The sequence below is a fragment of the Triturus cristatus genome, chromosome 4_2, assembly GCF_964204655.1.
Source record: "Triturus cristatus chromosome 4_2, aTriCri1.1, whole genome shotgun sequence".
NCBI classification, from domain to species: Eukaryota; Metazoa; Chordata; class Amphibia; order Caudata; family Salamandridae; genus Triturus; species Triturus cristatus.
Window position 1 is genome coordinate 729,117,212 of NC_140586.1, and position 14,516 is coordinate 729,131,727.

Consider the following 14,516-nt stretch of genomic DNA (forward strand, 5'->3'; position numbering starts at 1 on the left):
TCAACTTTACGCAATAAAAGAAAGAGCCCAAGCAAACGTAGAAGCGCCACTATATCCGTACAGAGGCTTAATTTCAACAGATATCTCCCGAAAAGCTCATCAGCGAAACGTATTAAAACATGCAAGTTTGCGGGTAAAACATATACCATGCCATAGGGCACTTTATTAGTGCTCCCAGTGGTACTACTTCACCTTTAGTACCTTCACATCTCCACGTTTCTATATTCTGTGTTTCAAACAGCAACATAACTACCCCCCCACACCCACCCCCGCTCTTGCTTAACAGTACGAAATCAAACAGAACCCCCCCCCATTCCTAGTAGCGCCACTATACTCATATACGACGTTAATTTTAACAAGTGTCTGCCGGAACACTTATCAGCAAAAAGTATTCAAACATGCACATTGGCGGGTAAAACATAAACCATCCCATAGCACGGTTTATAAATGGGCCCAGTCGAACTACACCACCTTTACTAGCTAGACATCTATATGTTACTAAAGTCGTTTAAACACTCTGTAGATTGTATAGCAGGGCATGGGGAGAGTAACCAAAGTTCTAATTCCCAAACTTTTGATATACAGTCCCTTTACTGAATCTATATTAAAGATATTAAATGGAATGAATAAATTGACGAGTGTCTCAAAAGGGATAGTGAAGCTCACTATTAGTAAAACACGAACCACTTCAGCACCTACATATATCCGACACAGCCTGACAAATAGTATCACTTATAATCACATGTAGTTCTCTAATGTCAAGTCATACAGAAAATATACCGCACATTTACATTTTTTATCTCACACATTTATAAAACATCTCTTCTAAAGAAGCACTCCCCAACTACTTCTATTCAATAAGAACAGACCATAATTAATACGTTTACTGCCATATATTTTAGTATATCTACCTTTTTATTATTCACTAGTCAGAAACTACCAAAACTATTCACTATACCCAAATGCAAACCAGAAACCATATTCATATTTATCTCAACTTAGGATCACATGATTCAAACTATGCGTACATATAAAAGGAACGTATCACTTTTCCTATCTCCATCTCCTCTCCATGTAATCTCGAAACACTGTACACGGCCCCACTGTACAACAACCTACCCTGACTTACATTCAAACCTACCTCTCAGTGTCAAAAATAAGACCACAACCTGCCCACATAACATTTCTGCATTAAGTTTTATCACTTTTAACTTAATAACACATACGTCTCCTGCCACCCCCCCACTATTTCCACAAAAAGTATCAGTTGCAAACGTGCGACATTTTCTTTATCTCCCCAAATACATTACAAACTCAAATTAACACTCTACCTCATTTTCAAAACAATACACTCCTATAAACATGACAAACTACACTTCTTCTCTGTGAAAAATTCCTAAACATATATAAAATACTCATATAACAGCTCACATTTTATGCATATTTCAAAACCAATATCAAACACCACACTTTACTAACACTATATTACTTTGAAACAAAAAATACTTTCAAAATTAAAAACATCACCTCAAATACTTAATCAATACTATAAAACACATAACACACCTTGTTCATTTGTCTCACCTTTGTAGTTGTTATCCAGATTTCAAATGACATACGCATACAATTCTCTCTTTCTCACATAGTACATGTAAAGCTCCGTCTTCATCAAGAATGAAACCAGGAATGGCACAATTTCTCTGTCGCTCCACACATGAATACATGTAAAGAACAAATCAGAATACTTCATTTTTTCAACGTCATTCCAAAACTTACCTCCATTGGTTAATTTTGAATTTTCCTTCCGAAAAGCTACTTATTATTCCGTGCCACATACAGGTCACAAGTTCAACCTATTTTATCATCACACTTTCTGGAACCTTCTATGACACCTGCAGGTTAAAAGTTCATCATTTTTTTTTTAACCTAACGATATACTTTTGCAACATTTTATCGAACATTCAACGGCACGTGCACGTTAAAAGTTCACAATAGGGGTCAGTAGTTCATCAGCTTTATTCCCAACTCCAGCAGCACCTCACCTTACGCCCCAGCACCATTAGACCCGTAGAAGTCAGTGCTTTCCACTTTCCAAATACCAAATTCATTTCATACACACAAATTGACCTTCGCACTCCCTATATAACACCCCCCTAAGCACCATACACAAGTTACAATGTTCGAAACAAAAGTTCCTCCAAGTAGCTATAACTACATGCTGACACTACTTGCACAGATGTGGCACAGCGGCCAGAGCACATGACTTCACAGCATATGACACACAGTTTGGGCTCACGCTTTCATCCCCGAGTCCGGCAGCAGCTCAGCTTAGCAGCATGAGACTTTACACACTACCTCACATATTTTCCGTACCCCAGAACTTTCAGACCAGTACGGGTCAGTAGTTCGTCCTAGTAGTTATAAACACATGCTGACACTACTTCCACAGTTGTACTGCAGCGGCCACGGCACATGACTTCACAGCATAAGACACACAATTTAGACTTGCCCTCTAATCCCAGAGTCCCTCACCTTAACAGCATCACACTCTAGGCAATACCTCACTTAATTTTTGTAGCCTAGCACTTTCACACCGGTAGGTATAATTAGTTCACTTCGCACCCCCTCTATAGCACACCCTAAACACCCCACAGAGGTTACAGTGCTCTTACCCTCCTATTTCCCACTTTTTTCGCCCTTTTTTCCCCTTACTCGCTTCAACGGAATCACAAAATGGCGGCCAACACTTCCTCCTTCCATGAGACTCTAGACAATACCTCACATATTTTCTGTACCCAGGACTTTCACACCACTACGGGTCAGTAGTTCATCCTAGTAGGTATAAACACATGCTGACACTACTTCCACTGTACTGCAGCAGCCAGGGCACATGACTTCACAGCATAAGACACACAGTGTGGGCTCACGCTTTAATCCTCGAGTCGCGCACAAGCTCACCTTAGAAACATCACACACTAGCCAATACCTCACTTAATTTTTGTAGCCTAGAACTTTCACACAGATAGGTATTAGTTCACTTCGCACCCCCTCTATAGCACACCCTAAACACCCCACAAAGGTTACAGTGCTCCTACCCTCCTCTTGCCCACATTTTTCCCCCTTACTCGCTTCAACGGAATCACAAAATGGCGGAATTCCCAAATATCGATATCTGTAAATTTCGATATTTCTCAAAAACTACTGAAAGGATTTACACCAAATAAACAAAAGCGTGCTTTCTAGACCAAGACCCTTCTCCCTGCCAAATTTGGGGTAATTCCGTTCACCCATAGCCTTGTCTAAAGTTGTCTATGGAAATTAAAAATTGAAAAAACACGTTTTGGGACCCCCCCTTGACAAATCACCCCCAGCTAATCTCAACAAACAATTAGTTTTGAAAATTTCATGAAGACTCATCAATCGGTGCCAAAGTTATTGCGAATAGAATGTTGCCATTTTCCTATAGTTACTAGGTCCTAACTATAACTACCTACTGGCGGCCAGTAGCATGTATGTATGTATGTGTATATATATATATATATATATATATATGTGTGTGTATACATATATATGTGTGTGTGTGTGTATATATATATATATATATGTGTGTATATATATATATCTGCATGTTTTCCCATAAGGGAGGAAAGTGAGCCGCACTCGTAGCGTTGCTTGATGTTTAATTCATTAGTGTATCAGCATGGCAATCCTAACGCGTTTCATTCTGCATAGAACTTTTTCAAGGTAGCCAACACCATGCACACCGCCGCTGCTCCCACGTTAGTGTCCATTTTACTTTCACATCCTCCAGTGGATACTTTTATAAGTGCATTTTGGGACATGTGATTCAGCTCCCGGTGCGTGACTCATACCCTCCAGTGGGCAGTGTTTTTTTCTCTTTGCTGTTACACCCGTATTTCTTTTCAATTTTAATTTATTGTTCCCGAACAGCAATTCGCTACCCCCTAGACAGACCCATTTTCAAGGCTGTAAGGGATCCAATACCGTAGATAGTCTTCGGCGGCAGCGCATTGCCCTGTAACGTTTTCACGAGCTACAGAAGAAGTCCAAGGCGGGCAATGATGGCGCTCTTGTGGTGGTGCGTCGATCTTCGGTGGGACCAAACCGATGTTATATTTGCATGATTCCCCACAAGGGAGGAAAGTGAGCCGCACTCTTAGCGTTGCTTGTTGCTTGATGTTTAATTTATTTATATATATATATATATATATATATATATATATATATATATATATATATATATATATATATATATATATATATATATATTACCTACTGGCGGTCGCCAGTAGGTAGTTATAGTTAGGACCCCTTTTCCATAGGAAATCCGCAACATTCTATTTTGAATAACTTTGGCGCCGGTCGATGAATCCTCGCGAATTTCTCAAAATAGGTGGGGCGCTACGCTCCGCTCCTACCCTGAAAGTCTCGGGGGGGATTCGTCAAGCGGGGGCTGAGATAAAAGGGGGGTCCCAAAACGCGTTTTTCCCATGCATTTTTCCATAGGACCTTTAGACAGAGCTACAGCCCGAACGGCTGAACAGAATTACTAGAAATTTGGCAGAGAGGTCGTCCCTAGGTCAAGGAAGTGCCTTTTGTAGGTTTGGTGTAAATCTGTTCAGTAGATTCTGAGAAAATAGCCTTTAAATCAATATATATATCTGAGCCCGCTTACGGTACGCTTACCGTACGCGTACGGTGGCGTGCGCGAGCGCGATTCTGATTGGCTCTTCGATCTTAGTAAACATTCGAATCTGCCGAAACCAGGAAGCGGCGTCCGCCATTTTGTCTTTCGCACTGAGTGTAATTTTTCAAATATGAAGCCCAAAAACATGTAAAGGGGCTGTTTCGACAACTCCCACCCACATAGCCATGTTGAGGGAGTCCCCAAAGGTCCCCCAAGAGCAAAAACGGATTTTTTTTTTTTTCGGCAATTTCGCCGAGTACGCGTACGGTAAAAAAATAGAAATTAAAAAAACACTATCCACACTCACCCCACCCCCTGTGCTTTTGGTGGCCGCAGGCTACCAAATGTACACGGCTTATTAGCGGTGATTAAAAACTAAATATTGTCAACATGGAATTATAAAATCGAAATAAAAAAAACACTATCCACATTGACCCCACCCCCTGTGCTTTTGGTGGGCGAAGGCCACCAAATGTACAGGGCTTATTAAAGTTGATAAAAACCGTGCACGGAACGAACTGCGTTAAGTGGGCGCGCACGCCTCGAATGGCGTAAAGTAACTTAGCATTTAAAAAACCGTACAAATTCACTGAAAAAACCATAGGTTTCACACACGTTATAGTTAGGAATTAGCATTTAAAAAACCTTGCAAATTCACTGAAAAAACCATAGGTTTCACACATGTTATAGTTAGCGGAAATTTTACTGATAAAAAACCAGTGAAATTGCCCCGTTATAGTTAGTGCTGGCAACTATAACTCACGCGACCGCAATCTTCTGCTGATGACATATGTGTCTTTATAAAAAAAAATATTTGTAATATATGTATAGCTAAAAATGTATGGAAGAAGACATGGGCAAATAAGTGTCTAAATACAGTATTAGCATCAGCAGAGGATTGCGGTCGCGTGAGTTATAGTTGCCAGCACTAACTATAACGGGGCAATTTCACTGGTTTTTTATCAGTAAAATTTCCGCTAACTATAACATGTGTGAAACCTATGGTTTTTTCAGTGAAAATATATATATATATATATATATATATATATATATATATATATATATATATATATATATATATATATATATATATATATATATATATATATATATATATATATATATATATATATATATATATATATATATATATATATATATATATATATATATATATACACATATATACACATACTCTCCTCATTTCCCTTAGGTGTCTATTACTCAAGGTCAGGTTCAGACTGTGGACCATGGCCCTTAAGGCCCTGCAGGGACAAACTTATGTTTGTGGTCCGGCAGGAGACATTGGCCGGCGAGATTTTGTGAGTGCTCGGGGATATATATATATATCTCCTCTCTCCCCCACATACCTTTCCTTGTGGCAAGATTCTATACATCTGGTATACTGATAGCCTATGCTAGATTAAAAGTTGATTTGACGTAGCATGTAACCTTCGGGTGGTCATTTGGTCAAGTAAATGTTCTTTATACCTGGGAGGTATTCTTCTTCTCCTTTCATGGTGGAAGGTTTATGCCTTCAGTTTTGTATTGAGGCTCATTCATCATAGTATAATGGGGTTGAACCTGTGAGTACTTCTTCATGGATTTGATTAGGACTGTTCTTCTCTATCACTTTATTGTTGTGAAAAATACGGTTTACAAGGCTTTTATCTTATTTTTGACCCTTTTGGTCCACGAGTTCTCTTTCCCCTCGGAGGATAGATGATAGTGTCTGAAAACACTCAGATGGTTATTTAGTTTTTTTTCCCCTCAGGACTCGTCTTTTTCGGGCCTATAGGGTTGTTTATTATTTATATATTCTGTGATAGTGATCATAGGTAGTACTGCGTGCCAGGCACTTTTGGTTGTTGGTATTGACTGGCCGGTTCTCTTTGAGAACTGTTGTAGGATTAGTTTGCAGACCTTCCTCCAGGGGGGTATAGCTATGGTATTTAATAAAAAAGTTAAGGAATCAGCGGCTAGATGTCTCTATCAGATGTACCAGTTACTTACCTTCGGTAACATAATATCTGGTAGAGACACAGTCTAGCTGCAGATTCCTTAACGCCCTGCCCATCCTCCCCACGCTGTGAAAGACCTATGAGACAAGGTGTGAAACCCTGTATCTATACTGGTTTGTATACCAGTGTTCACTATCTGACGTAATCGTGACTCAACAAACATTTTGTTGTTGTTTCATGGGTCTTATATTGGTATTGCCATGCCTCTCGCTTCCATTGGTGAGTGGTCTGTAGAGTGAAGGATGTTCCCCTTTTTAAGGATGGTTCTGCTTCAGGGTGCAGAGTTTCACGTAGCCTAAACATTGTTAATTAATGTAGGGTTGTTACCTTACACCATTTGGATGGTATTGGCATACCATTTCATGTTGTTTGTAATTGGTGTTTTAAAAGATTTTGATGGTTTTTGGTCACACTGTTTCTACATCCAGATTCTAGAGTGGCTCTATGTTCTGGAGCGGAAGCTTTCACAGAAGAAGCTGACGTCCGCGCACCGGAGGGGACTTATAAGGCTCCATTGACGTCCTTTCTGGAGACGATGTCATCACAGAGCCGTATAACGCCCTCCCCCAGCGCGCACAGGTACCACAAAAAAATGTCCCGATTCAGACTGCCACCTGGGGAGAATTCAAAAGTTAAGGAATCTGCGGCTAGACTCTACCAGATATTACAGTACCGAAGGTAAGCAACTTGTACTTTAGGGGCGCCCCTGAACCTTACCTTGTCAAATTTTGATGCGGCAAGAAAAGGAAAGACCGAAGAACTGTGCTGCAGAAGAGAAGGATGACGACAACTACTTTGGCCCCAGCCCTACAGGCCTGTCTCCTGCTCTGAATCTCTTCGAGCTGAACACGGCTTGTCCTGCGGCCAGCAGCCTTCAAGAACCCGGGAGACCTGCCCTGCCTTTCTAATTGACCCTTATCTCCAGTGGACACTGCATTTGTCCAACAGCAACCCAAGCCTGGACTCCAGATCCAGACAGATGGGCCAGTCACTCTGCACCCGACGCCCATGGCCTGAGTCCGAGTGGCCGAACACCCCAGCGAGGTTCCCCCCGGTGATTCTGAACGGTGTTTTAGCATTGGACGACCTTCACATACCTTCTACTCGACTCCTGCAGCCTCATCCTGAAGGGTACCTCCAACCAGAACTGATGACAAGAATCCGACACGAAAGGACACTCCTGCACCCGCTGGTCCTGAGTCCGGAGGTGCCCCGACTGACTGTGTCCAGCAACTTTTCAACTTCATCCTCCAGTCATTGGTTCCCATCATTCAGTCTTCTGGCTCCAGCCTGTAGTCCTTTTCTACAAACGATGTTGCTCATTGAAAAGCATTGGCTTCCGACACCTCCTGAGCACCCCGCACACGGCCGCCCCTGTACAACTGGTGGTGTGGACTTGGTAGCAACCTGGGACACCCTTCGTCCTGACCTTCACCCTAGGAGCTTGACTTCAGAGTGGCCTGCACTTGAGCAGACCCTTCCGAAGTGTCTCCCTAGCCCTATTTGCTATCATTGGCACCCTGTACCCAGCCGCTCGAGTTCCTCTGGTGTTGCCCCTCGAGTGCCAACCTGAACCTTAGTTGTACCCTCAAACTCCAACCCCAAAACCGTTTACTTACCTGCAAACTTAACTTTGTTTTTCTCCATAGGAGTGAATGGTGGGTTTTCTGTGTCGTGTGTTGCTTAAACTGTGTCCGGAGCTTGTTTGTATGCCAAACTAGAAAATAATTCTCAACCACACTACCACAAAAGAGAGTAAGGTATTATCTACTTTAGCCTCTGCTATAACTTTGGGGATCCACTGGACTCAGTGCTCACTATACCTTACTTTGGAGTAGTATATACAGGGCCAGCTTCCTACTTTGTGATAATCGCTATCGTTTTTTTGACCAAAGCTGAAAGAACAGTTTCTGGTCCCACTGCATATTAAAGTAATTTTTCCTAACAGATGCTTGTTTGTAGTTCCCACCCAGATTTTACATCACTTTTTTGTAGCCTGGAAATGCTATCAATTTAGTTTAGTTTTCAGAATGTGTAATGAATACTTCCTGCTGGATCAGCTCTTTAATTACAAGGTTTGTAAATCAGGAGCTATGCTGTATGACCAGCGGTTATTGGAGAATATTGAAGGCACATGTTGCTTAGTTTGCTTGATTTTCTTTTTGCACTTGTTTGTTTTATTGTGTCTTATTTCTGTTCACAACACCAAATTTTCAATTGTTTCTTCTTTTAAAGATAAAGCTCGGAACCTTGTGACTACGGAAGAAAATGGAGTTGTGATTGATGAATCTTCTTCAACCGAGGAACAGAAATTGGGTTTAAAGCAAGCCGAAGAGAGACTGGAAAGAGATTATATTTTTCGACTAGAAAAAGTAAGTTGTTATTTGTTTAGTAATGTTTAAAATTCCAGGACGATAATCACTCTCATTCTATTTTGCTTTTTAATCACAAAGTGTATAATATTTTACGCATGTAACATTTGTTTATTGTATTTTTGGTACAGCGCTTCATACCCCAGATGGGGTCTCACACTACTGCAATTTAAACCAGGTTCAAGAGTGCATCATTGAGAAAGATATAGGCAGTTAGAGCAATATTAGAAGTTGCTGTGTGATGTGCGAGGCTTGAGGACGAGCTTGAAACCTGGTACAGTGGCATCGATGAGCATTGGCATGAAGTGTTGACAAATAGTGTCTGAATAGGTACTTTCATGCATGCAGATATCTACCCTTTATTTAATATTTTTTGGGTTGAAAAATGTAATTGATGTTTGTGAATATTAAGAAAATTAAATGATGACATACCATACAGTGATGGACAAAACATGGATATCAATTTAATAAACACATAATGCCAAGGGCTTGCGTAGAGCATTTACCGTCAGATAGATATTGTAAATAACTATTTGTGTTTAGGCTCACAGAATATACATTAAATATTAAGAGCTGCCTTTGATAACACAAACTTAAACGTCCACAATAAATGATTCTAATTTTCCATCCTTTAATTTGATCTTCGAGCTGCTAGCCTTTAGCCAACATGTGTTTTCATTGAACTAGCGTGTCACTTGCAACTTCATTAGGGCTGAGCGTGAACAAAGCATAACCTTTTAAAAATAATTTCTCCCACAACAAACAAACTGTTACAATTTTTCGCAACTGAACATCTTTTTTTTAAACAAATTTATGTATAGTGATGGTTTGAAAACACTGTGTATGGAAACACATAATTCCATCAACATCCACACCAAGTATAAAGAACACAGGTGATCGTATCTGTGTTAATTAATCCTCTAATAAATAAATGTGAATTTATACTAGCTGGCAGTGTTGCTGTTAGCTAAGCATTTTGCATCATAATTATTTGCATACCTGATTTGGTACTCTCACCTAGTCTGCCTGATGACAGCAAGCAATACTTTGTGTAGGCGATGACTGGCCTTTTTAGTCCAAAATGACAGATTTCGTTGGCACAGAATGATCGCAACGCGTATTAAATTTTATTGTAGTAATTGTGAAAGAAAAAAAAACTAACGCAATGTTTACATTTATCTTTGATGCCTGCCCATTAGTAAAGTCTAATTTCAGCTCAGACAATAATGTGCTTTTGGAGTACATATTTCAATGCAGATTTATAATTTAAAATGTCTTGGTTGAGAAGTCCCACAAATGCTTAACCTTGTAGGCATTCATAAACCTTCCCAGTGTTTTTTTTTTTAATCCAACTTGCACACTTCTCTTTAGTGCTCCTATGCTCAAGTGAGGTACTTTTGTATGGAAAACACCCAGGTACTGCCACATTTGTTGGGCATATAAGGAAAGGGATTTGTCGCCCTGAAAAATAATTTGCTGATGTAGAAAGAAATGTTAATGAATAAGTTTCTTCGCTGCCTAGTCGGGGTTCCTCAAAGCACACCGATGACCCCACTTCGTTTAGATCTAGGCAGGAAGAAAATTGAGGATATGGCAAAGCTACGTCCACTCTTATACTGGAGGCGACTATGGTCCACCCCGGAGCTCTCACATTTTGTACAGGGTTTAAAAGATGTGATTGCTCTGGACCGCTTTCACAAAATAGGCTGGCTCAAAGAGATTAGAACCATACTCGCCAAACTTGACTTGTTGTGTCTCTGGGATTCCCCAGAGACCTCTGCCTTCCCTACCAAGTTGGAACTAAAGCAAAAATATTGGGAAATGTTATTTTTGTCATCATTTAATGTGATCACAGCCACTAGTTTGTCAGGCCGGTTCTTGGACTTCAAATCCAGGCCCGTTTGTGAGTTGTTCTGGGACCTAATAGAGAAGCCACTAGATCGGAAATTATATTTCCAATTCAGGATAGGCTCCCTCCCCACCAAATCTTTCACACGTAAATGGGATTTATCCACGAGTAGCAAGTGCCACCATTGCAGGGTTGAGGACGAAACCATTCCCCACATATTTTTTGTATGTCCACTATACGTGGCTCTGCGCCGTAAATGGCTTAGACCAGTTTGCTCTTCCCTGGGCACACAGAGCTGTACGCCTGCTTTAAGAATTTTAGGTTCCGATTGTGGTCCTAATATAGCTATTGCTGTCGCCAAGTTTCTGGGATGGTCATGGGCCATTCGCACTTGTACCTTAAAATCCTCTGCTGCTGTTCAAATTTAAATATTGATATCTTACTTATGCTGTCACGTGAGTTTTATAATTTTTATCAAGGTTTTATTATTGTTTTGGAGCTTTATTGGAATTTAATACTATTTTTAATATTGTCCTAGTGTAAATGTTTTATTGATATTGTCTTGTGATGTATGTTGTATATGTTTTTCGTGCTTTTATGACAATTGTCGAAATAAAGCTTCAAAATTGATTTGAATGTTAACATGGGAATGCATATTTTCCCCACAAGCACTCTTGCTGATTGAACAAGTAAAGCAGCAGTATACGATAATGCCCCAATCTCCATACACTTAAATCTGGGCCCTAGAAAGAGAATTATAGGTATATTCTGACTTCACCCCATCCATAGTACGAGATCCATTGAGAGTCAGACAAGAGATTAAGTGCATGAAAGAATACCTTGCACTGAGTGAGAGTCGGGGAGTATCTGTGGCAACGGCATGGAATGCTTTTGAAATGGTTTTAAAAGGGAAATTCGTCTGCATCATGATAAACCTTAGAAGACTCAGACACCTAGAAACTAGATTCTGTTAACAGAATAACTAACACTTGCATAGTCCTTCATTATCTCTTGTATGGAAAAGTACAACTTTGAGAGGTTGACTTAAGGCTGCCGTGCCTTTTATGAAAGAAGCAGTCATTTCTGATGGACACAGCTGCCTGTGGATTCCTTACCTTTTGAATTACCCCAATGTGCAGACTTCCACGGAAACATTTCTCCTCAGCTCTCCCACATCGATGAGGACGTCCGAATTGAACGGCTCCACACGTGACGTCATCAGAGCCATAAGAGGACCTCATCTGCATGCTGCACGCCATTTTCCCAGGCTTTCCATTTCTGGTATTTTTTGTCGATACTTTTGCTGTAACTTTGTATAAAGTCAGGATTCAGGCTGTGCAGGGAATGCGGTTGCCAAATTTCCATCACCGACTCGCATGAAGTTTGTGTTGTTTGTCTTCGGATCACGACGTCGGGACATGCTCTTTGTGCAAACGGAAAAATCCGAAGGCCCTGAAGGAGAGGGAACCAAGTTATTCATGGTCAAAGCCAAAAGCCAGAAGAGGGGTCGCCAACGCCTCATACTTCAAGGTCCTCCAAGGAACACAAGAAGAAGCGGCGTCCCATTTTTCGGCATCGCTCTTCGAAGGATGTGACTCCGAAGTCGGTGTCTCGGAGTCCTAGGCGATGTCGCAGAGATTAAATATCTCCAACGCCTTCTCCAAGAGTGTCTCCGGCTCCATTTCCGACACCAAGGGCTGTTCCTGCTCCGACTCTGAGGAATGTTACTCCTCCGGTGCCGAGGTCTGCGACTCCACCTCTGGCACCGGTGCTGAGAACTCTGACCTTACAGCTGTAGCCAAATTTGGTGCCACCACATACGGCATTGGAGCCCTTCATCCCAGATACGTCCTATCCAGCATTCCTGACTCCGGGATCGGATCTGTCTCATTTTTTAAGTACTATGTTTATGCAAGGGCTGCAAATCCATCTTGTGCGCCTGCCGACCCCATGGGTCCACTTGCATACTCTCTAGGAGTGTTTCCCTCTCATTTTCCGCAGGCACCATTCATGCCCTTTATGCCTGTGACTCCAGGTATCTGGCCTCCACCGGCTCCGAGTCTGCCAGAGCCGTTGCAGTTTCAAAAGGGTCGTGGCCCTTTGGATGGTTCATCTCCGGTGCCGCCTGGATCCGATCCGACACCGGCTCGACCTCAACTGACTTCATTCACGGTTCCGTTGGATGTTCCTACGGCGCCGGCTCCGTAGTCCCCGGCGCCGCTGATACAGAGGATGAGATCTCGGACAGAGGCTCAAAGGCTGGTGGAAGAGGAAGATTATCAACAGGGGCATGAGGGAGCTGAAGAAGGGGAAATTGACCCAGAGTTTGAGGATTCCGAGAAGCAAGTGGTCTGGGTACGTCCCCTGAGTGGGAATTTGCATGACCTAAGGTTTTACCTTCTCCTGAGGTGACTTCATACCACACGGTTATTTGTAAGGCTGCGGATCTATTGGAGTTGCCACTTCCCACAGCTGAACCGAAGTCTAATATCCTCACGGAGGTTCTTCATTCCTCAGCTTCGGCATAGGAACCATTGTTGCCCTTCAATGAGGCTTTACCGGAGCCTTTTTTAGAAGTCTGGCATAAACCAATGTCCTCTCTTGCATTTTCCAGGACAGTGGCTAGGAGATACAAAGAAGCTCTGGGGGATCTGGCTTTTTTCATCTTCCCATCCCTCACCGGAAACCTTAGTTTTCCAAGCTTCTTGCTCATCTAAATTATCAGCAGGGTCCTTTCCAACCATGCCTGCTGATAGAGAATCAAAAAGAATGGAGCAGTCGGCCAAAACGTTTTTTTCATCGGAGAGTATGGCCTTGAAGTCTACAAATGTTAAGTTTCTTTTGGGACGTTACATTCACGCCCTAATGGATGCGGCTAAAGCGGTCATACCGAAATTGTCTGCAGAGGTCCGTTGGCAATTTTCTGAGATTCTGAAGGATGCATAGGCCGCTGCACGTCCAGTAATTCAATCTGGGCCGGACACTGCCTAATCTGTGTCTAGAGCAATGGGGTCTTCTGTGGCAACAAGAAGGCATGCCTGCTTAAGGGGTTGATTTATTTCACCCAATGTTCAGGCTACATTGCTGGACTTGCCCTTTGAGTCCGCTTATTCGGAGCAAAGGAGGACTCTGCACTGCAACACTTTAAGGACAGCAAGGCAACAGCAAGGTGCTTAGGTCTTCAGATCCAGCCCAGGGACTGTAGACTGTTCCGCAGGTTTCGGGGCTTTGCTAAAAACTTGTCCTCTAGTGACAGACAACAACCACAGCATCAGCAGGATACACATCCTCTGCATAAATCCTACAGGGGAAGGGGCATAGGTTGCTTGCAGGGTTCTGCCCGGCAGCAAATCTCCTCCTCCGCTCCTCTCCGACAGTTGTTGCAGGGAAGCAGCTCTAGCACCGCCATTTAAGAGTATGCTTGCTCCGTGGGAGGACGTGTGGCCTTCTTTCTACCTCATTGGAGGTCTGTCTCTACAGACCTCTGGGTTTTAAACATTGTAGAAAATGGGTATACCCTACCCTTCCGGGAGTTTCCTCCTCCTGTCTCTCCTCATCAGCGCCTT

General features: G+C 42.1%; 1 protein-coding gene across 2 annotated transcripts in view; it reads left to right on the forward strand.

The window, feature by feature from the left end:
- TUT4 (terminal uridylyl transferase 4) overlaps positions 1 to 14,516 on the forward strand; it is a 1,269,543-nt gene that overhangs the window by 156,258 nt on the left and 1,098,769 nt on the right. For both annotated transcript variants that reach the window (XM_085602613.1, XM_085602614.1), the window contains exon 4: positions 8,965 to 9,101. In XM_085602613.1, coding sequence (XP_085458739.1) covers positions 8,965 to 9,101 — 137 coding nt within the window. The remainder of the gene's footprint in view (positions 1 to 8,964; positions 9,102 to 14,516) is intronic.